Genomic DNA, 24,233 nt, shown 5'->3' with positions numbered 1-24,233 from the left:
ACTTTATACCTGATGATGTTATTGTATCTAGTACACGTAGGGGTTTATTTGCAGCTAAATAATTCAGTTTTGTTAATAGCAGTTTATGGTCAAATCCACCAGTTCACAGACATGTAATAAAAACAAAATTAGAATGTTTTTATTCATACAGCTTTCTCTGGATGCCACTGCTCTTCATCAGGTGACACACACTGTCAACCTTGTCAATCACTGGTTTCTTCCGGTACTGGCAGTGCATAGGTTCTTCTCAGCTTCTCTTTCTTTTTTAACAGTCACTGGACAAACTTCTTAAGAAGAGTGGCGAGTTATCAGGCAAAAGTGTTCATATGTGTTGCTGTCCATTGAAAGAACCCTTAGACTGGCACACAGGTCGGAGATTTATCAGTTTGCGTAGGACATTTCCCACAGTTACTTGGAGCCCTGGGACTAGTGAGAGATGTGTTGCATGGTTGAGATCAAGTCATTGTTTCCAGGGTTGTCTGATGGCTCACAGTGCCAATGTCGATCCCTCTTGGACTGGTGCTGCAGCAGCACCAACAAATACATGTCATCAAGCCCTAAATATGATTGTGATTGCACCATTATCAGGTATGTGCAAACAGTTTTTCAACAGTCACTGTGCATGTGCAATTTACAGCCTGAGTCCATATGATGGCAGGTTAATTATAACTGAGTCTTTGAAGAATATGCTTATCAACAGACAATTTGTGAACTCTGCAGCTCTCCAAGATTGTCTTAGCAAGAGAAGAGGCGGGGGTTGTGACATCTGTGAGTTTATCACATTGTATATACAAAATAGTTTGTTTTTGCTGCACTGTAGTCATTCATCAGTCTCATTTGTGTGTGATAAGGATGTATATACTTTGGATTATTTCCACATCTATTGACAAGTCTTATAGCATCGCCGCAAACTAATAATAACACAGGGGTTACTTGTATAAATACTTTGCTGTTTTAGGTTAGTAGTAATGCACTGACTTCCCACTATTAAATCGTACATATATGCGTGATGTCTCCCAGTTTTCGTAGCAATAATTTTTTAACACTGCACTGAGCTAGCTGTATACGCTTTGTATCTACCTTGTGGAGTATGCAAGCCTCTGTACGGTGTGTAGAGGAAGGTACCCTTTACCACAACTAGTTGTTTCCCTTCCTGTGCCACTCATACATAAAGCAAGGTAAAAACAACTATCGATATGCCTTGGTATGATCCCTAATTTCTTGCATCTTATCTTTGTGATCCCTACGAGAAATGTATGTTGGCAGCAGTACAATTGTTCTGCAGTCAACTTCAAATACCGATTCTCTAAACTTTCCCAGTAGTGTTCTTTGAAATGGATGTCTTCTTCCCTCCAGAGATCCCCACTAGAGCTCCTGAAGCATATCTGTTAACACATGCATGCTGATTGAATCTACCGGTAACAAATCTAGCAGCTCGCCTCTGAATTGCTTTGACGTTTTCTTTCAATCCGACCTTGTGTGGAACCCAAACACTCGAGAGGTACTCAAGAACAGGTCACAATAGCTACCTGTATGTTGTTTCCTTTATAGATGAACTACACATTCATAAAATATTCCGAATAAACTGAAGTCGACTACTCGCCTTCCCTACTACCATCGTCACATGCTTGTTCCATTTCATAACGCAGGCATCTGAACTCTAATACAATGTCATACAATATAGTAATGTGGTGGTGGCTTAGCAGGAGGTTTATTTTTTGCAATGAGGTACTTCTTGTACATTATCTTTGGTTGGAAATCAGTGGTGCTTATAGAATTTGCCGTGATGTGATATGATGTCCTTATTCCTACCAATGGGTTAATTTCTAACACATACACTATGGCATCACACACACTATTGACGTAATGGTGGCTTAGCAGTGATAAATAATTCAAGAACATGCTGCATTGTAATTGGCCGAGAGCATCATGACTGTGATGCGACAAGAGAATTGGTCGGAGCTCGCAACTGGGCAAAATGCATACTGTAGGGTATTTGACTGTTTATTTTAAATTGTTAATTATGTCATTTTATGTCACAGTGTGGGTTCTTCTTTCCTGAAATTCAGTTTTTTTTTTTAAGTCCACTGGAACGCTCCATTCGAATCATGTGATGCCTTTGACATCGCTGGCTAGCTCGCTGCTCCTACTATTACAAAGCTAATTCAACGTGATGTTTTATTTTGGAATTTGCGTTTCAGAAAACGAATTACAAATGGTATGTAGTAACACACCATATAAATATCTCTATAAAAACTCTTGAAAAATTGTTTTTGAGTGTTTCAGAGAATGAGAAGGTGTGTAAAAATTGGTTGCACTGTACCAGCAAAACACCACCACTTTGATGTCCAAGTTCCTTTACTTAATTAAAAATGCCTTGCATTCTAAAGTTAACATTAATTTATCTCCGAGATATGCTTTTCTACTATTACAAAGAAGGATCGCCTCAGTTGACAAAATTAAACTCTCAGTAAAAATTATCGTTATAGCTGCTGCATTTTCTATTCACAAATTCTGTATGGACTGATGAAAGCAATAGGTTTAGTGTACAAACTTAAATGATACTTCATGTGTTAATTTTTATAGGATCTATCTGAAAATAAGAAACCCCCAAATGACATACCTTCTTCTGTAGCATATAACAAAAAGTTTTTTTCAGAAAATACCCTCAGTGAAACTTCCAGATGAATTGGAAGTGGGAAATACTGATGTAAGTAATAGTCATTGTCTACCCCAGTTAAATACCTTGTTATACTAAAATGATATATTGTGTTTGCATGTGGCATCAATAAAATATTTACTCAATTAGTAATGCAATATATTGACAGTTTTTGGTTAGTTGGTTGGTTGGTTGATTTGGGAGAGGCGACCAAGCAGTGATGTCATCAGTCCCACCAGATTAGGGAAGGAAGTTGGCCGTGCCCTTTCAAAGGAACCATTCCAGCATTTGCCTGAAGTAATTTAGGCAAATCACAGAAAACCTAAACCAGGATGGCCGGACGTGGGTTTGAACCATCATCATCCTGAATGCGATTCCACTGTGCAAACACTGAGCCATGTCTCTCAGTGATTTTTCTTTTTCTTTCTTTAGTGCTAGTATTAATAATGATCTATCTAGTTGTAGCATAAACCAAGTATTTTAACACAAATCTACTACACAGATATAATATTAACAAAGGTTTCCACAAAATGTTGATTTATTTCAACTTCTAATTTGGGTCCCGCGTTCTGATTTTGGAAATCTAGTCATCCTATCCTATTGGCTTTGAGGGAGGAGGAGGAGGAGGAGAGGAGAAATGAATTTTCTTCCTTATCATTTTTAAGTCACCCTATCGAGTATCTTGATTTCACGCCATTTTTTACAACCACACTTTGTAAAGCACAACTGTCCCTATCCATCAGTACACGAGGTCTGCTGTTCTTGATTTAGACATGGTTGTTTCTTCGTGTTTCCACTTTACAGTCACATCACCAACAGCCATCTCAGGAAGATTTAGAACAGTTGAAATGTCCCCAATGGATGTGTATGCACGTGACATTCAATGAGCAGTCCGGGTTCAAAGTCAAGCTCTTCTGACCAGCTCTACTTCTCTACACAATATGCCCTGTCTCCTAATTTTATACTGGGGGTTCTATTTCACATGATGTCTAATGGTAAATTACACACACACACACACACACACACACACACACACACACACACACACACCAGGTGTCCCTCCTAAGAGTCATTAGGCGCATTTTCTCTGGTGTTTCAGCATCTGTTTGCAATTTCATTTTTGCAATGTGGTAGCTGGAGTCAGCCCAAACAAATAATGCTCATTACATCCTTCAAGAGACTCCCAGTGTGAATGGAAAGTGTCAATTTGTTTCCCATTACAAAAACCAATTATTTTTGAAGTAGAATTTTACATGCCTATTTGACAGAACTAACATCAGTCTTGACTGCTGGGCAGAGTACAAATGCACTTGAACACACAGTGCACTGAACATTCCTAATGATGGGCATCCGCAGCCGACAACCTGTACATGTGGCAATGATAACACCATGACACTGGCAACTACAACTGAAATGGGCATGTGATCATTGCAACTGGACATTGGCACAGTGGTAGAGTGTTGCTTGTTCTGATGAATCCCGATACCATCTTCATCATGCTGATGGGAGGGTGCAAATCCATCATCTCCAACCCACAATACAGACATCAAGAAGCTGTTCCCCTGGAAGATAAGCTGACGGTGGCTACGTTAAGCTCTAGGGAACATTTATGTGGACATCCATGGATCCAGTGGAGCTTGTGCATGGCACCATGATGGCCATGGAGTATCGTATAATGGTTGCAGAGAACGTACAGCCCTTCGTGATTATCATGTTTTCTGATGACAGTGGCATTTTTCAACAAGATAATGCGCCATTTCACAAGGCCAGGAGTGTAATGGAGCGGTTCAAGCAACACAGTGCCAATTGATATGCTGCACCACAACTCACCAGATCTGAACCCAATCGAACACATCTGGGATGTGACTGAACGTGGCATCAGAGCTCATCGGCCCCCTCTCCGGAATTTATGGGAATTAGGTGACTTGGGTGTGCAGATGTGCTGCCAACTCCCTCCAGTGACCTACCAAGGCCTCATTGCTTCCATGTCATGATGCATTGCTGTTGTTATCCATGCCAAAGGTGGACATACAGGCAATCGAGTAGGCAGTTGTAATTTTCTGGCTGATCAGTGTACAGACCCCTCCAGATGCCCTCTCAGAGCCAGCATGGTTCTGACAGAATGCACAATAACTATGGAGTAGTGAGGATTGATGATCAGTGAAGTGTGTTTCCTGTAGGGCAATGCAGATGGCACAAGAGGAGGAAATAAGTAGTTTTAGTTCCAGCAGGTGATCATAATATCCATTACAGTTCCACTGAACGACCATGTTAAGGGTATCCTGGTTATGAGTGAAGGGGTCAGGAGGACTGGTCATACCCCAGGATCGCAGCCTGTCACCAATGGTGGTGTAACCACATCAACGAGCATTGGTCCAGAAAACAATGGCATGTGGGGATCTGGTGTCTCCAGTGTCACCGCAGTAGCCTAGCCCTTGTTCTTCTTCTTCTTCTTCTTCTTCTTCTGCTTCGCAGCCATTGGCGGCCAGGATTCTTGTGGAGGTGTATCCCCAATGTGCATGGGGACAGATGAAGAACAGGCACAGTCCTGGGGCCCAAAAGTGGTCGTTCCTGATTCGGATCAAGCCTCTGATCTGTGGGTTTCCAAAGAGAGGGGTCCTGAGAGAGAGGTAGACACTGGAGGAGAAAGCTGACTTCCGGCCGGGTATGAGAAACGGTTCCCAAAGATGGTGCCATGGGAACTGCAAGAGAGAGGGGCAGTGGGAGAATTCATTTTGAAAAAATTGGGGTAGTGGGTGTGATGACTGAGACTTCTACATAATTTTTTTTCTTATGTGTCTCAGTATCCAACAGACAATCAAGAGATTTATATTCCTGTATTTTCGTTTCTTTCTTGAAGACTAGGCAAATCCATTAACGTGGAGGATGCTGTTTTGTACAATTTACACACACAGAGGTGGTTGTTCACAAAGACTACCTTCGTGGAGTGTTCATCCACAGTTACCATGTTTTAAGTTTTCTGTGCAATGGGACGACATGCGGATCTAGTGCAAGTACTGAAAGAACCGTAGGGGGATGTAAGGTTTCCCATCAGATCTGTACACCATGACTGACTTTTTCTGAGAGGAACTTCCCTTCACAGGTTGAGATAAAGGTGCCTGTATCTATTCTATTATCCCCAGGACCTTTTTGAAAGAGTCAGACAAAATTTACACCTCGCTGTTCCAAATTAGCCCATAGCTCCTTGTCTGTGTGGAGGGTAAGGTCTCAGTTGAAGGTGATTCAATGGACCATCTTCAAAGTCTTGTGTGGGGCAATGGCCACTGCTATGCCAGCTAGACAGTCAAATGATTGAAGAGCTGTAGACTGTGTAACAGAAGACACTTTAATCAATAGCAATCCATTGTGCATTTTTCCTAATGATTCAGCTTCTGCAAATTTATCTTCAATATGCTCCATAAAAAATAATGGCTTTGTCACAGTGAAAGTATCTCCATCACTTTGAGTACATACTACATACTAAATAAATTGTTTTACTCCTGGACATCTGGCTGTCCTTCTACACATGGGGTTAGAGAAAACAGTAGGGCTGTAAGTTTGCACTGCAGTTTCGATTCCTGTCTGAAGAGATCATATTGGCTGGATCAGAATGGCCACTGTTCTAGTGTAAGTTAATATGTTTCATGTGTGAAATGCCCAATCCCACCTACTCTGATCAAGAGCTCTCCCCAAGGGCACCACCCAGCCATAGCACAGGCTATCTGGCACAATAGCCATTGCCAAGAGTCCTGATGCCCCAGAAAGATGGGCATTTATTCTTTGGCATATGTGGGGCACTAGCAGCTCAATCATTATCAGTGCCATCCTTGTGTAGTCAGGAGTCAACCGAAAGGGAACATAATACCCTATCATGTCAGATTGGCTACCGTATTGGGTTTGAAGTGCCTACGCAGATATTGCGCACAGATGATCTGTAACACTGTATGCAGTAAGTGCTATTTAAGACATTCTTCCTCAGCTTGTCCACACCACAGAAAAATTTGGATAATGGTCAAACCCACTTGATAATGGTCAAACCCAGGAGACCACAAATTACTTCAAGCCAAAAGGCGGTGAATGACAGAATATTCCAAGAAAGGAAGGCAAAACCTAGGGAATAGATGGGCTAACATCAAAGGCTGCCACCATGAGAAATAGAACAACTGGAGGAAGGGTAGTCAGATGCGGGATTGCAGCACAGGAGAGAAAGGAGATGCTACCATAGCTTTGAGCCCTGTGCTCACAAAGCAGGTACTCACGGAAAGAGTAATGAGCACCCTGAGGGAATCCCAAGATATGTACTCAACAGGACACATGTGGGCCAAGCTCTGCAGTGAGCTTCGTCCCAAAGCCAGTATCCAGGATATCATGGTCCAGTTACAACTACTGTGAACCAGCCTCAGGATACAAAGCATGCAACCACACAAGAGTGAGTGCAATGTGATACTGATAGGTGGGCTCATAGTGCCTCGGCCGAGGCGGTGCGGAGATAACAAATTCAGCGGCCAAAGTTGTTCGACGCACAGTGCATTATCACTGATTATCTAATAGATGTTCCCACACAGAGAGAGGTCAAGGAATGATGTTTGACTCAATTTTGCTCCTGCCCTTCTGGGCACTACACTTTTTTGGTTGGGCAATATGTATGTATTACATATTTCAATAAAGTATTTTCTTCAGTATAGACAAAACATCTTTACTCCTTTTTTTTATGAATTCTAGCGATAGCCACTATGGATGGTTGTTACCATAACACTTTTTTTCACTTGTGCATGTAAGAAGTCAATCAGTTTCTCTCTCTCTCTCTCTCTCTCTCTCTCTCTCTCTCTCTCTCTCTCCTGAGCATGCTGGTGCTGTGGTTATATACTGGGCTTGTAATCAGGTGAGTGGCTGTTCAAGTCCCCACCGAGCCATCCAAATTTAGGTTTCCTGTGGTTTACCTGCATCTTGCTAGGTGCATGCTGGGATGGTTCCTTTGAAATACACATGGCTGATTTCCTACCACAACCTTTCCCAATCCAAGCTTGTGTTTCGTCTATAATGGTCTCTTCATTAATGGGACATTAAATTCTAATAATATTCCTTCCTCCCTCCAAACTCAGGTATTCTGTAATGTCACAATAGTGCACACCACTGTCTTACTTTTTGTTCTGGTAATCCTGTGTTAGTCTGTGGGCTTTTCTGGAGTTCAATTGTCATTCTTAGGTGGCTACATTTTCAGTGCTGATGGCAGTCTCCTCTCTCCAAGGGGTGTGAAATACAATACCTCTGAAAACTTAACTTATTCTATCCATAGTGGAGTTTCTCTCTTACGATGATGCATTTTCTAGAGCACAGGTTTGTCATACAATATTTTGAGGCATGCCTTTAGCATTAAGTCATTTTTCAAAGATGTTCCTGCTTTATTTTGTCATCTTAAAAAAACATACAATTGGGCTAGAGGATTATCAGAGCAGTTTCAGTTCCATATAACAATCTCATCTCAAGGTCACTGACGAGTATTTCAGGTATCGCGTTACACACACTTTGGTGACTTATACTCGTGTGTCAAACCCCCCCCCCCCCCACGAATTACTGGAAAGTGATTAAGGTCATCGAAGAGCACCCCTGCCATACCCATGTACCTTGGGAAAATGGGCTACTTACATTCAAGGTCATGCATGATATAACTCTATACTGGTCATGTGACATGAAATTGGTGGGAAACCACACGAAGCAATAAGATTCGAGCTGCCCTCCTTCCACTTATCATCCTTTGTAACTAGTTCAACCGTGTAGTATACTTCATTCCAGTTCTGCGCATCACGAGGGGTAGGTTCAGGTTTGTTATAAACAAATTATTATTAACAGTAATTCTATAGTGGCAGTGTCTGGAAATAATCACAATGATTACAATTTATTTTCCTTTATACAATGCTATTTGTTATATGCAGTGTGTGTTTTTATTCACAATAATTTGTTGTTTAACAATTACTTTTAATTAAAATCATTCACTATTCACACAACGGTATTTTTTACAAGGCTGTTTTCTTATATACAATAATTTATAAGTTTTTTGGTGTATTTACACACATGCATGCCCATACACCCCCCACACCCTTTCCCAGACACACGAAGTATTTTTTCTGAAGACTTATGACCATTAGGCACAAGACAAACTTAAATACTATGTTACCTATTATCTGTCTATGTATATGTTTTACTCCTTAAAGTCTTTATTAACGATTCTGTTAACAGTTGCAGTACTTACTTTAGGCCACTAGTTTTGAACTTTACAGGTTCATTTTCAAGCCTGGTATACTGAGACTGCACTGACAATGCTTGATGTTAATAATAAACATCAAAGTGGCAACACATGTTTTATAAATGTTTGCTGAATAATTGACACAATCCATACACACCTCTTACCAGGTCAGTTTGATTTTGACTTCATAAGAGGCGTGTGTGGATTGGGGTATTCATTTTGCAAACATTTATAAGAGCTATGTTGCCATTTTGATATTTATTATTAAGATAAGGCACTTTCAGTGCAGCTCCAGTAGGTCAGGCTTGAAAATGAATGGGTAAGGTTCAAAACCAGTCTCCTAATGTAAATACTGTAACTGTTGACACAATTGTTAATGAACACTTTAAGGTATTTAACAAAGTTGTTGGTTTCCTTTCTACAAACCGTTGAAATTGAAGAAATGGGAAATGTTTTAATCATTTTCTTTCTGATTGTATTCACCATTTGATACACAGTATTTGCATTTCAATCATTTCTTTCAAAACACACACACACACACACACACACACACACACACACACAGCTACACACTATCACTCCAATGGGTAGTGTGAGTACAGGAGGGTGCAGATCCTGATCCCACACATGAACAGCTTTTCACCATGATGCAACAGCTTTAATTTCAGCTATAGTGCTATGTGTATCTCTTGACCCCTCAATTGAATGAGTGCACTAGATAGTGTGTGGTATCAATGCCCTCAGACAGACACCGGTTGTAATCACCAGTCATGAGAGCCCTTGAGTTCATACAATGCACAACCTTCGATCGCTTCTGGGTGGCATCTGCATCTATGCGGTATATGTACATTTTCAATCTGAGCCCTACAAACTCCACAATTTGTAAATGATTCACCTTGTCATTAATAAAGCTGATAACGGTATGTTATTCTAAATTGATTGTCAGCCGCATATCCAGATTTGTCAAATTCTTTGTACTTGTAACTAATTACTTCACCTTTCACCCAGTAGATGAAACTCATTCTATCTGGTTTTGCAAACTCTCAGTGGAATTGGCACAAGCGGAGTTTGGAGATGTCCAGAACACACATACCAATGTAGACAGATTTTATGAACTGCACTGAAACCTTTGCCATCTCCACAGCAAATAGTTCTTCACTGAAGATGATGGCCCACTTGAAATTTGGCCTGGCAATGTAATATCTTGCAGCATAACGCCCATCCCACTGCTAAACTAAATGAATTTTGTAGTATTCTCTAACATTTTCCATGGTTGTTCTGAAAACTGAATTATTCATTAACTTGTAAAAGTCAATTTCAAAGTCACAGGTCACAATAACCTTCTGTCTGGTGTTAACATGAATGTACTCCAACCAGCAATGCTACTTGAAGGAGATACTGTGGGTGATACTAAGAAGTACCATCCCCAACCTGAAACGTTACTAGACGATTTCGTAATTTAGAATATATTGTGGTTTGATCACCAGCATTGTAAACAGCTTCAGGATGGAGCCATTTTGCGATACTAAGCACTCTGGACACAGTCACAAGTTGCTGTGCACACCACACAAATGGGTAGGATGCGCCAGTTCTCACTCCACACCATATCACTCATCAGCATCCTCAGCCATGCCGTGGATCTTTTCCTTCAATTTGATGATTCTCTCCCCACACAGCCATTGGAACCCTCCAAATCGTAGGCTCTGTTGCATTGCGTATCAGCAAAGGTTGTTTACATCCAGGTAAAGGATGTAACTTAAATCTTCAGATGACTAGCACTCCTCATCACTCATTCGTGGATTATTCTCCTTGGCTTACCTGCGCACACACTGCCTAAATCCACTGTGAATCCTGCATTCAACAGTTCGATGTTCTTCTTAACATAGTGCCAACAAAAGCCCTGGCATAGTGTAATAGATGGCAGGATCCAGAGAGTATGTGCACAGGCATACACTTCAGAATGTCTCAAAACTGTCTGCATGCAGGTGAACATCAGTGTTCATGGATGCGGTGTCTTCAGTAAGTAATGCAACACATTTTTTCCTCGCCCAATTTAAACTGAAAAGTGCAGAATTTGTTGTGGGACTTCATGGAATATTCCCGCTTCAGTCCCTCTTGTTTCATTAAGTTCCGATAGGTGGCAGTTCTATACCTAGCCTTCAAAATGCACCTGTAATGGATGTGTCTCCCAAGCAGAGAGCTGTTACAGAGTTTCTTTTGGCAGAAAACCAGAGCATCATAGATATTTATAAGCACTTGCAGAATGCCGACAGAGACCTGGCAGGGAACAAAAGCACAGTTAGTCACTGGGTGAGGTACCTGTCATCACTGCAACAAGGTTGTGCAAACATGTATGATCTTCCACGTGCTAGCTGGCTGCAAACCACTGTCAATCCTGCAATGTTGGGATGTGCAGACACTCTCACAATGTTGGGGCCTGTGGACACTTTCATTTGAGGTGAACGATGGATCACAATCAAACACCTCACTGCTCAACTGGACGTCTCTGTTACTGATGAAGCACAAAGTTGCCTCCCATGTCGACCATTAGAATGGTATCATACAGGCATAAAGGCCCTCCCAATAAGGTGGTGTAAGACCATCACATTGAACAGAGCTTATGTTGAAAAGTATGGTTTTATAGCAAAAAGAGAAATGAATAATATGATGTACTGGAATTCTGAATAAAACCAACCTGCTTTCAGAAAAAAATGTGTTGCTATTACTTATTGAACACCCCTCATACAATCTAGCACTTTCTCCTAAATAAGGGATGCCGAATTCCTGCCAAACATTTACCATGTGCTCATACACCACATGCATTATGGCACTGTCTGGTAATTTACTGGAGAACGCTGTTTTGATATGTAATGTAGTTTCATCATCAAATCAAGGTATTTGTATGGAAAGGCCACCCCTTCTTTATCACAAGCTGAAACTATGTACATTGAGGTATATAGATCTGGTGACATGCATGTCCTCCTGATGTGTCGTCTCAGCAAATTTCTGAAGTGACATGTGCATGAACTGAAGCAAATCCAGTGATCAGAGCGACATTCTTGGCGTCATTCTCTCGGGAAACGGAATGTATTTTTCAGTGGTATTGGAAATGACACTGGCATCATCATTATTCACACTGAAATTATCCAAGTGTTGAGTGGGAATGTGCTGTGGCAGTCAGTACTTCAAGTTGCATGCATTGTGAACTGTGCCGCAGAGCTTCCTTGTTACATGACAATGGTCTCTTATGTAGGGTTTCTGTTTCTGCCTCCAACAGCAGCCCACAAATATGACACTTATCTGCCTGCTCATACAAGGCATCATTCTCCTGCATGTCAGTCATGGGAACAAAGTCCCATCAACTTCCCACACACACTTTTTTATTTCGGCAAGCAGCCACCTTACAGGATTATCGTGAATGTATGATTCGAATTTGTTGAACTGGAGTCATATGAGCATACAAGCTGATATGCTGCCACATACAGTAGGTGCTGTTCTGTGAAGTTAGTATGGGAAGAACCACAATGTGCCACACGAACCAGAAGACACTCTATGTCAGCATTAGCGACGAAGGGGCATCAATCCTCATAGCAGCCGTTCTTAGGCTTTAAGAACTTGCTATCCTCCTAGGCATACTTCACCACCCCACAACTTCAATGGGACACAATGTGAAAGAATACAAATGTTAGCATCAAACAGTTGATTGATATTGTCATGTTGCTCTTCTTCAAATGTGGGATTCATGGTAGACTTAGCCAGTGTGTACAAGTGAATAACATGTGAATGAGTGACAAGGAGGACAGGACACATGATGATTTAAGTTATGTCCTTTGCCTGGATGTAAACAACTGGGTACTCCACAGAACCAAGTGCACCATTCAGAGAGTTCCGAGGGCTGCCCGAGGAGGAAATTGCCAGACATAAAGAAACAATGCATGATGTGGCTGAGGATTCTGGTAAGATATATGTTCTGGAGGTAAAACTGGCATATTCCACCATTTGCGTGGCATCCACAGTGACTTGCTGCTGTGTCCAGAGAGCCTAGTCCAGCAAAATGGCTCCATCCCAAAGCTGTTGACAATGTTGGGGAATAAACGGCGATATATTTTGCACTACAGAAACCTCCAGCAATGTCTCAGGTTGGATTACAGAACTTCTTAGTACCACCCTCAGTATCTTCTTCAAGCAGCGTTGCTGGCTGAAGAAGTACATTTGTGCTAGCACCAAACAGGGGGTTCTTGTGATGTGACTTTTACAAGTTAATGAATAATTGATTTTTTGGAAAAACAATAGAAAATTTACAGAATACCACAAAATTCATCAAGTTTAGTGGTGGAATGGGCATTATGGCGCAAGAGATTACATCGCAAGGCCCAATTTCAAGAGGGCCTCCATCTTACTGTGGAGATGGCAAAGGTTTCATTGCAGTTCACAAAGCCTGTCAATATCAGTATGCATGTTCTGGATCTCTCCAAAACCCACATGTACCAATTCCACAGTTTCCTATGCTGGATAAAACGCTGCAATCCACATGAAGTAATCTGCTACATTCACAGACAATTTGGCATGCCTGGATACGGGGTCTATAATCCTTTTGGCATAACAACATAAAACAAGAAGAGGTGACCAGTTCACAGATCATGGAGTTTGTAAGGCTAAGACTGAAAACGGAACACATACCAGATAGATGCAGGTGCCACCCAAAATCTGGTTAAGGGTGTGCATCAAGTGGTCTCAAAGGCTCTCATGACTAATGGTTACAAGTGGTGCCTGCTTGGGGGACCCATATGGTGCGCCACGTAATCTTTCAGTTGGGTGGTCATGAGATATACACTGCACTGCAGCTGAATGTAGGGCTGTCACATCAGGATGACAAACTGTCAACTGTGGGGACGGGACACTCCTGTACTCACATTATTCATTGGAGTCATTGAGCATGTGGCTGTGTATTTATTTATTTATTTGTTCATAAGTAGTTTGTGTGTAAGAAAAGAGTGAAATGTAAGTACTGTATACAAAATGATGAAAGCTCTCAGAAAGAAAGTGATTTTTCCCCCTTTCGCCTGGTGCTGCTAGTCTGTTCAAAATTACTTTAGGATTAATAGCTAAAGATGGAAGTAGTAGAGGGGGAGCCCATTCAGGAGGCACAGTCTGCATTCTGCCAGCCCCACAATACCTACAGCCATAGCACATCCCTAAAGCTTGCTAACTTTCACCCAACCTCCACAACACTTCCCTCTTGCACTGTTTTTTGAGTTTCAGGCAACTTTCTGTCCTGTATGATAGCTGACCCTGTGGTTTTGTTTCCTGTTGATTTTACTGTTGCACGAGTTGTTATTTTATTTGTTCTTATTTGTTGTTACTGCAGTAACGAACAATGTCTGCAGAAATCTCACTGAAAATTGTGATTGGAAAAGTTCACTGTTGTCCTCTTGGCAAGGGGATGGCCATATGAAGTCAGCCGAGAGAAATGGTTTGTGTGTTATGCCCCTATTTTGAGACTGAAATACTTAATGGTGGCTCGCTAATCTTCATTAACAATGTAACTGATAAAATGCTGCAGCTCTGAACATAAACAAAAACAGTACTGCAAAGATGGACAAGGAAATGTTCGAGGAATACAAGGAAACTGGGAAACACCGAAGCTTGAAACTCTTCGGGGGAAAAAAAAAACAAACATTCAAGGGATAAGTGGTTTACCACTATAAATTTATTTGCACACAAATTTTTCATTTCATTAAATAACAACAGTGATCTGTACAATGATACTTCAATCACATGTCATAGTGATGAGAGTGATGTCAGTGGAGTTTTCCATTATCACCACAGACATAAAGTATAGGTGGATTCAACTAAATATTTAAAGTGTGCACTTTACAATGTTAATTAGTATAAGTTTTGACATTTTAGTAAGAAGGTTTCATCAGCAACCAACTACAAATTAAGTTCGTCTCAGGAATTCAGTCTATATCACTGAAAAAAAAATATTACTGTTTATGATATAATTATAGTGATATGTGATATAATTACAGTGATACTGAAGCAATGTTTTTTGTATCACATTTGTTGTTTGTCCCAATACTGGTTCACCATTTTAAGATACATTTTGTCACCATGCTAAAAACACATGCGTCTTATACAATGAAGAGCCAAAGAAACTGGTACATCTGCCTAATATCATGTAGGGCTCCCGCAATCACGCAGAAGTGCTGCAACACAACATGCCATGGACTCGGCTAATGTCTGACATAGTGCTGGAGGGAAATGACACCATGAATCCTGCAGGGCTGTCCATAAATCTGTAAAAGTATGAGAGGGTGGAGATCTCTTCTGAAGAGCACGTTGCAAGACAGCCCAGATATGCTCAATAATGTTCATGTCTGGGAGTTTGGTGGCCAGCAGAATTGTTTAAACTCAGAAGAGTGTTCCTGGAGCCACTCTGTAGCCATTCTGGGTATGTGGGGCGTCACATTGTCCTGCTGGAATTGACCAAGTCTGTGAGAACCCACAATGGACATGAATGGGTGAAGGTGATCCGACAGGACACTTACATATGTGTGTCACCTTTCAGAGTTGTATCTAGATGTATCAGCAACCCCATATCACTCTAACTGCACACATCCCACACCATTTTTAGAGCCTCCACCAGCTTTAACAGTCCGCTACTGACATGCAGGGTCCGTGGATTCATGAGGTTGTCTCCATACCCATACACATCCATCTGCTCGATACAATTTGAAACCAGACTCGTCCGACCAGGCAACATGTGTCTAGTCATCAACAGTCCAATGTCAGTGTCGATGGGCCCAGGCGAAGCGTAAAGCTTTGTGTTGTGCAGTCACTAAGGGTACACAAGTGGGCCTTCAGCTCTGAAAGTAGATATTGATTATGGTTCACACGTTGACACTTTTTGATGGCCCAGCATTGAAACCTGCAGCTATTTGCGGAAGGGTTGCACTTCTATCATGTTTAACAATTCTCTTCAGTTGTCGTTGGTCCCATTCTTGCAGGATCTTTTTCCGGCCACAGCGATGTCAAAGATTTGATGTTTTACCTGATATTCATGGTACACTCATGAACTGGTAGTGCAGGAAAACCCCCACTTCATCGCTACCTCAGAGATGCTGTTCCCCATCGCTCGTGCACCAACTATAAAACTGCATTCAAACTCACTTAAATCTAGATAACCCGCCATTATAGCAGCAGTAACTAATCCAACAACTCTGCCAGACATTTGTTGCCTTATATAGATTGTTGCCGGCTGCAGTGCCGTATTCTGCCTGCTTACCTATCTCTGAGGCTCTGAGCACTATGGGACTCAACTGCTGTGGTCATAAGTCTTACCTATCTCTGTATTGTAATACACATGCCTACACCAGTTTCTTTGGGACTTCAGTGTATTTTATTATGTTCAAAGTAAGTTGGGGGACCAGAAAAATTATTACAGGTTAATTATGAACCTAGTGATCTATTTGTCATAACAAAACCTTATGGGTGACCGCTTGGTACTTGATGCAAGGGCGTACTATAGTGTGTCATATTTTACTGAAATTATCTCGTGGGGGTGGGTGGGTGGGGGTGGGGGTGGGTGTGTGTGTGTGGACGCACGCGCACGCCCATAACAAATAGCATTGTAAAAATACAAATAAACTGTAAATAATATGAAACAAAAAAAAAACTGTTCATAATAAACTACTATTTAATCTGTTATATCATTGTGATTATTTCCAAACTCTGCCACTAAGGAATTATTGTTCTTAATAACTTGTTTACAGCAAACCAGAACTATCCCCTGTGAGGCTCCAATCCAGCATGAAGAGGTCTACACAGTTAAGGTAGTTGTAAAAGATGATAATAAAGAGGAGGGGAAGCTCGAATCTTATTGGTTCATGGGGTTTCTCACCATTTTAATGTGTTCTCATTGGGCCACAGATTTCCCACCCATTTTATATCACATGACCAGTAGTGAGTTACATCATGATCTTGAATAGTAAGTAGTCCTCTTGCCTAAGTTGTATGGGTTGGGCTGAGCAGGCATTCCCCTGGATGACCTTGATCAATTCCCAGTGACTCCCCATGATGGGGGGTAGGGAGGGGATCGGAGAGTGTGGGTGACCATGAATATAAGCAACCGAAGTGTGAACCCTGACACTGGAAGTTCTCGTCAATGACAATCAGAGAAGACCATTATATGGTCCAGAAACCACACTGACAACCTACTTGGGTTAGTCGCCCCATCCATGATGAGGTCACAAGTGTCTGGCATGAGTTCAGATTATGCAAGGATGATACCTGTTTGAAAGGGTGGTTTCCCATGAAAACATCTGCTACTGTACGGTCAGGTGGCAATTTGAACAACTGTTTCTTTCGAATGCGAGTCTAGTGCCTTAACCACTGTGCCATTAAACACAGTGTATAGTATTAGCAATAACTTCTAAGTTATCAGTAAAGGCTAAGCTTTGAACACTGATTCATTCACTCTCTCTCTCTCTCTCTCTCTCTCTCTCTCTCTCTCACTCACACACACACACACACACACACACACACACACACACACACACACACACACACACACACAAAGTCCATTGTTTATAAGTTCTGAAGCCTTTTTTTCCTATTCTATAATAACTTTGCTTATTAGTTAAACAAGAGAGAGAGATGGGAGACCCCATCTCCTTGTCAAACAAAAGGACTCTGAGATTTTATATTCAATGTCATATTCATGAGCATCTGACAGATTAGTTACTGAGTTTTTCACTCTGTGTTCCTCTACGAAAAAAATGTCTACCTGAGCACAGAGTTATTTTCTCGAAATATATGGAATTGTTGAACATGTTGTTGTTCTCAACCATATATCTTCCCAGAAGCCCCTTTGAATTCCTCAATTAAATAATTAAATGGTCTGTCTTCTTGTAGATGGTTTACCACAGTTCTACAAAATAACTGTCTAAGAAACTGCCAAGAGAGAAAACCAGTCTTTGCAGCTGTGTCAGTTTCACATTTTCGCCTTTTCTATACTATGGGGAATTGCATTTTTGCTGGGACTTTATTTTGAAAAGTTATCTTGCAGGTTCACCATAGACTCCAGGGACAAAGAAAAATGAGATTTACATCAATCGAGGAGGGTGAGTGGTGTACCTTCAAGACCCAAAGAGCATAACCCTTGGCTATGAATCAAATAGGGTGACTCGGCAATCTGACATACTGTGGCCAGAAATCCTTGGTGTGATAATGAGGGCTGTGGAAAGGAACAGATGTTGCGTGCATGAGATGTGCTTGTATGAATGTGTGTATGTTTTCTATTTCAGAAGAAGGCCTTTGGGCAAAAACTAAAATTTATAGCAGTCTTTTTTGTTGTGCCTCTCTGCGACTCAACGTCTCCTGTTATGATGAATGCTTTTCATAAAATTGTTGTATTTCATTATGAGTGTTCCAAGTTTGTATCACATATAATCAGGATGTCATAGTACAATTGTGGTTAAACTCTTTCCTAATGAGCAGTTGGAAGGTTATTTAACAATGGAATAGCTGTCAAATGTATAGGTTATGATGATATTAAACAAATTCCAATAAGGAATATGTACCTGAAGGATTACTTGCCACTAATATCAAATAATAATGGTGACGATCTTAGACTACATAAAGAAAGTGCAAATACAAAATACAAACAGTGAAACCTGGTGATGTGCTTACCTCCATGCTGCGTTGGTTCCAGAATTCGAGAATGTGACAGTGAAAGCTTCCTGTTGAATTCCGAAAATCCAGAAACAACACCTAAAAATTAATCACACAGAAATATGTAAAACTGAATGTATAAACAAAGCTAATTGAGCAATAACATTTGGAAATTGAATCTTAGTACTATAATAACCAATATTATTTGGAACTCAATGGTCATATAAAGGGCATTTCCACGAAACACTAGAAAAAGCAAATTTTAAAATATGTTAGCTGTGTTTATTTGCAATTTTGAATGTTCCATTTCTTAAAACAGTCTTCTTCCACGTGCTTCCGGTAATTTTATGGCAGTTTCTTCCACTGTTTCCAGTAATTTTATGGTTGTTTTATCTTTTGTTATAACTTTCATTGCCATTAAATTTGCCATGAAATGAAAAAAGTAAAGTTCAGAAATCAATTAAAATTGGAAAGTCTAACACTTTTCACTACTTTTTTCTTGTCAATGCACTATCAGTCTGTCATTTTTATAATGTATTGTTGTTTGTATCTGAGTCATTAATTGTTAAATATGCTATTTGATCCAAAGTGTCCCATCACCTATTAGTGGACATTAATATGGGGTGTGTCTGCCCTTCATCTTTATAACATCTGCTTATAACTCTGCTAGGGAATCTTTCAGTGATGTGTATGAATGTCTGTGGAGGAATGACAGTCAATTTTTCCCCAAGAACCAAAACCACAGAAGGTAGTGTTGTTAAACACTGCAGTCTGGAGAGAAGTCAATGTGCTGACTCATCCAAGAAGTGATCCATTGGCTTCAACTTAGGATTCTGGGCAGGCCAGTCCATTTCAGGAATTTTATTGTCCACAAGCCATTGCCTCACAATGCTGCTTTATGATATGATGCACTGTTATGCTGATACAATCAATCATTGTCTCTGACACAAACAGTTATCATCTCTGATAGAAACAGTCATTGCCTCTGAATTTCCCCTCTACCCTACAGAGCTCACAACACTGTCAAATATGTTAATATCCTTCCACATTTTGCAATTTCTTAACCACAATAAGCAAACACACCCTAACCACAAGAACTAGCCCACACGGTAACACCACCTCCATAATGCATCGTTGGCACTACACATGATGGCAGGTTAACACACACTAGGTACTCGGCAAACCCAAACACTTCCACTGCATTGCCAGTGTATAACAAGATTCAAGACTCTAAATCACTTGTTTCCTGCCATCCACTGTCCAGTAGTATTGCCCTTTATACCACCTCAAACATCACTTAGCATTCCCTAAACAAATGTATGGCTTATGAGGAGCTGCTCGAACAATGTACCCCATTTTTTTAACTCCCTATGCATATCCATTGTATCAGCTGAACTGCTAGCAGCACTTTGGAGTACACAAGTGATTCCTTCTGCTGGCTTCTTGTGATTTTTTACAACCACTCTCCACAATGCTTGAAGGATCCTGTCCGGTAACACATATTAAGGTGACATCAAATGATTAGTCCATGTCCAAAGGCAGTGAGCCATCCCGACCAACCACTCTGTGTTCCTGCTTCTCTACAGAAGACACAATACTCTCCACCTCCCTTTATACTGGTGGGTCCACCTCTCATGACATCCAGTGGTCATTCCCACTTTAGGTAGGGATGTCCAAATACTTTTCATCAGATAGTGTATTTCTATGTTAATGGTTTTAATGCTTAATCAAAAATGAGCCAAAAATGGAGCTATTAGTAAAAAAAGTGATATCACAGATGAAGAGGTGTGCGCAGCAATCTCAGAACTTAAAAACAATAAAGCAGCTGGTTTGGATCCAATCTCAGCTGAAATTCCAAAATGTCAAGATCCACTCTTAATTCACCACCTTACTAAACTGTGCAATACCTTTTTGCAAACTAGGCAAGTTCCAAAAGACTAAAGGTGTGACACCACTGTTGAACTACTGAAGAAAGAAAATCTAAGTGTAGCAGTTATCACAGAGCTGAGAGAACATAACTGGAACTGTTGCCGTTTGCTAATACACAGTAACTTAGTTTAGTTTCTGTTTCTCACATACTTCAGCAATGAAGTGTATTGTACCTCATATTTTACTTGTGTATGCTAGAATGAATGCATGTTCTCACAGCGATATTCATTAATAAAATATTCTTGGGTTTCAAGCTGCGACGAGTGGTTAACTGCCCATGAGCTTTTGGCAGAGATCTCCTGTGCCATTGTCAAGTGATTGACCTTTATGTGGATGCTGCTACCGTGCTTATATATCCACGCTGTTGCCAGTGATGTCACTTGTGCTCAGTCCCACACCATCAATGGTGATGTTTTGGTGGTGCAACCATTGTGCCCACTTCAACTCCTAAATCACAGGATGCCAGGCTGTACTCAGTTACAGTCCACCATCTCTACTGTTTGTGCTGTCTCCATTGCTTCGTTTATTACACTATCCCAGAAACTGTTGGTCCGTTTAATAATAGAAGTCCAGTTGAATTTAATTCAGTGTGTTTTCAAGTGCATGTTCCACTACAGCTGATTTCTTGGGATAGCATAGGCAGAAACACCTTTAATGTTCTATGCACCAGTGTTCAACAGTGTGGACAGTCTGGCTGACATAAAGCCACCCACATCCATACAGTATATTCCAAGTGTTCTGAGGCCCACATCACCTTTCACCAGATTCTTTATTTGCAAGATCTTTGCTGGGGACCTAAAGACAGTGTTGGTTTTATGTCTCTTCAGGAGCTAGCTAATATTTCCTGTTATTGAGCCATGAAACGATAAAAATGCAATCTGAGATGTGAGATGTGGGCTGGGTGCACACAGTGCAAATTGTAACTCGTATTGGCAAGAATGATGCCTGCTGCCTGAGTTCAGAGGCCATTTTTGGTTCCTACAGGCAGTTGGCTGATGGGGTGAAGAGGTCTAACCTTGCTATCATCCCCAGAATGGACTGCAGTTCACTGGCTTGGAGCCGAGTGGAAGACTTAAATGCTCAGACAATTTTGTGATAATATTGTATGTGGATTTCTTGACCTCAGCTATCAGGTGTAGAAACGTAGACCCCCCTTAATGGGTCAGCCATGCCTGACATGCAGGACGCAGCTACCAAAGAGATGGAGTAAGTGTTGCGTGCATATGTAAAGTTTTTACGATAGAGAAATCCCTCCACAGGCCCAATAAGATGAGTTCTGAGTCCAGAAATGGTAGCACTCATCATTGCAGATCAGAGAATGTTAATAAAGTATTAGTTAACTGCAAAAGCATCCATGGGAAGGTTCCCAAACTAGTCTCACTCATAAATGGTAACCCTGCCCACACAATACTCAGGACAGAATGTTGGCTGAAACCAGACATCAACAACAATGAAATTCTAAATTAGGACTGAAATGTGCATTGCAAAGACAGGCTGAACACTGGTAGTGGATACACATTTATAGCAATAAAAAAATATGATAGTAACTAGTGGGTTTAGTTCAGATATGGGTAAAGACAAATGTTTAGGGTGGATCAGTCACTGGGGGAAACTAGGAAAATATTTAGTGTATTTCCTGTCGTGTTATAGTTTGAGGTGGAGATTTCAACTTACCAATAGACTAGGAGACTCAAGTGATCAGGACAGGTACTAGGGACAGAGAATCGTGTGAATTTGTTCTAAATGCCATATCTAAAAATTACCTCAAGCAGTTAATCAGAGAAATGAATCATGAAGGTAACATCTTGGACATGCTGCTGATAAACAGACCTGAACTTTTCGACTCATTCAGCATAGAACAGTGAATCAGTGATCATAAGACTGCTATAGCTGACAATGCTGAGCATTAATGGATAAAGTTCAAGAGCGTTGTACAATACACTTTAGACAGGCATGTGATGAGCAAAATTGTGAGGAATGGAGGAGACCCACCATGTTAGAAAGCTGCTATAAAAGCAGAGAGAGTTTCACTGTGAATTTAAACATAGCCAAAGCCTCACTGACAAACAAAACTTAATAAAGCCAAAATTAGTATAAGGAGGGCTATGTGCGAAGAGTTCAATTTATTTGAAAGTAAAATTCAATCTACAAACTTGACAGAAAATCCTTTTGTTTTGGCCTTGTGTTAAATCGGTAAATGGATAGCAGCCACCTGTCCTGATACTCTGACCATAATGGCACTGAAACAGAGGATACACAGAAAATGCCAAAATACTAATCATCCTTTTCCAACACTGTTTCACAGAGAAAGGTTGCACTGTAGTTTCTCCTTTAAATTGTTGCAAAAATGACAGGTACTGAAGTAAGTGACCAAGGAATAGAAAAGCAACTGTAATCACTCAACAGAGGGAAGGCCTTTGGACCTGATGGGATACTATTTTGGTTCTATATAGAGTATGTGAAAGAACTTGCTCCTATTCTAACAGCAGTGTACCGTAAGTCTCTTGAGGAGCAAAGCATTCCTAATGTTGTAAAAAAGCACAAGTCATCCCCATTTTCAAGAGGGGGCACCAAACACACACTAAACTTATAGGCTTATACTCCTGACACTGATCTGTTGTAGATTAGTAAAACATGTTTTATGTTCATGCATTATGACATTTCAGGAGACAAAAAATCTCTGTAGGAATGAAAATGGGTTCTGAAAACAACAATCATGTAAAACGCAGCTTTCTCTGTTTGTCCACGACATCCTGAAAGCAACAGATAAAAGCATCCAGGTAGATTCAGTGTTCCTTCACGTCTGGAAGGTGTTCAATACAGTGCTGCACTGCCATCTAATGAACAAAATTTGAGTGTATGGAATATCAAGCCAGCTGTGCAATCTGATTCAAGAGTTTCTAGCAAACAAAACACAGCATGTCATTCTGAATGGAGAGAAGTCTTCAGATATAAATGTAACTTCACAAGTTCTCCAAGGGAATGTTATAGGACCACTACTTTTCACAATGCATACACTGAAGAGCCAAAACATTATGACCACCTGCTTAAAAGCTTGTTTGTCCGTTTTTGGAATGAAACACATCACTGATTCTGTGTATCAGTTATCCAACAGTTCGTCAGTAGTTTTGTGGAAGTACATGGCATTAGATGTCTACACACTGCTCGTGTAATTCGCGTGAATAATGGGCTGCTGATTTGCGTATGTAGTGATGGCGCCCGATAGCGCCCCAGATAAGTTCAATATGATTTACATCAGGTGAATTTGGTTGCCAAGATTTTAATATGGGTTCATCACAATGCTCCTCAAACCACTGTAGCACAGTTCTGGCTACTGGGCATGGATAATTGTAATGCTGAAAGATGACATCACCATCGGGGAAGACAACAAACATAAAGGGATGCAGGTAGTTCACAACTGTCAACATGTCTTCGAATACTACCACAGGTCTCATACAAATGCAGGAGAATGTCTCCCATAGCATAATACTTCTCCTACCAGACTGTGTCCGTGGTTCGCTGCATGCTTCGAGCTGCGAGTCTGTTTTTGTGGAGATGACCATCGACCTAGTGCATCAAAAATTTGATTCACCTGAAGAGCCGAACATTTCCATCAATCAACGGTTGAATCTCAATGGTCCCATGCCCACTGTTGTAATTGATGACGATGCTGGGTCAACATGTGAAAACAGAGGGGTGGTCTGCTGCGAAGCTCCATGTTCAACA

The 24,233-nt window shown here is 40.9% G+C and overlaps 1 protein-coding gene across 1 annotated transcript in view; it reads right to left on the bottom strand.

The window, feature by feature from the left end:
* LOC124721516 (cyclin-dependent kinase 17-like) overlaps positions 1–24,233 on the bottom strand; it is a 197,437-nt gene that overhangs the window by 122,818 nt on the left and 50,386 nt on the right. The window contains exon 3 of the mRNA XM_047246532.1: positions 18,597–18,677. Within this exon, the coding sequence (XP_047102488.1) occupies positions 18,597–18,677 (81 nt within the window). The remainder of the gene's footprint in view (positions 1–18,596; positions 18,678–24,233) is intronic.

The sequence above is a fragment of the Schistocerca piceifrons genome, chromosome X (genome assembly GCF_021461385.2).
Source record: "Schistocerca piceifrons isolate TAMUIC-IGC-003096 chromosome X, iqSchPice1.1, whole genome shotgun sequence".
Taxonomy (NCBI): Eukaryota; Metazoa; Arthropoda; class Insecta; order Orthoptera; family Acrididae; genus Schistocerca; species Schistocerca piceifrons.
Note: the sequence above shows the minus strand (reverse complement) of the source record. Positions and strands in the feature narration are given on the sequence as shown.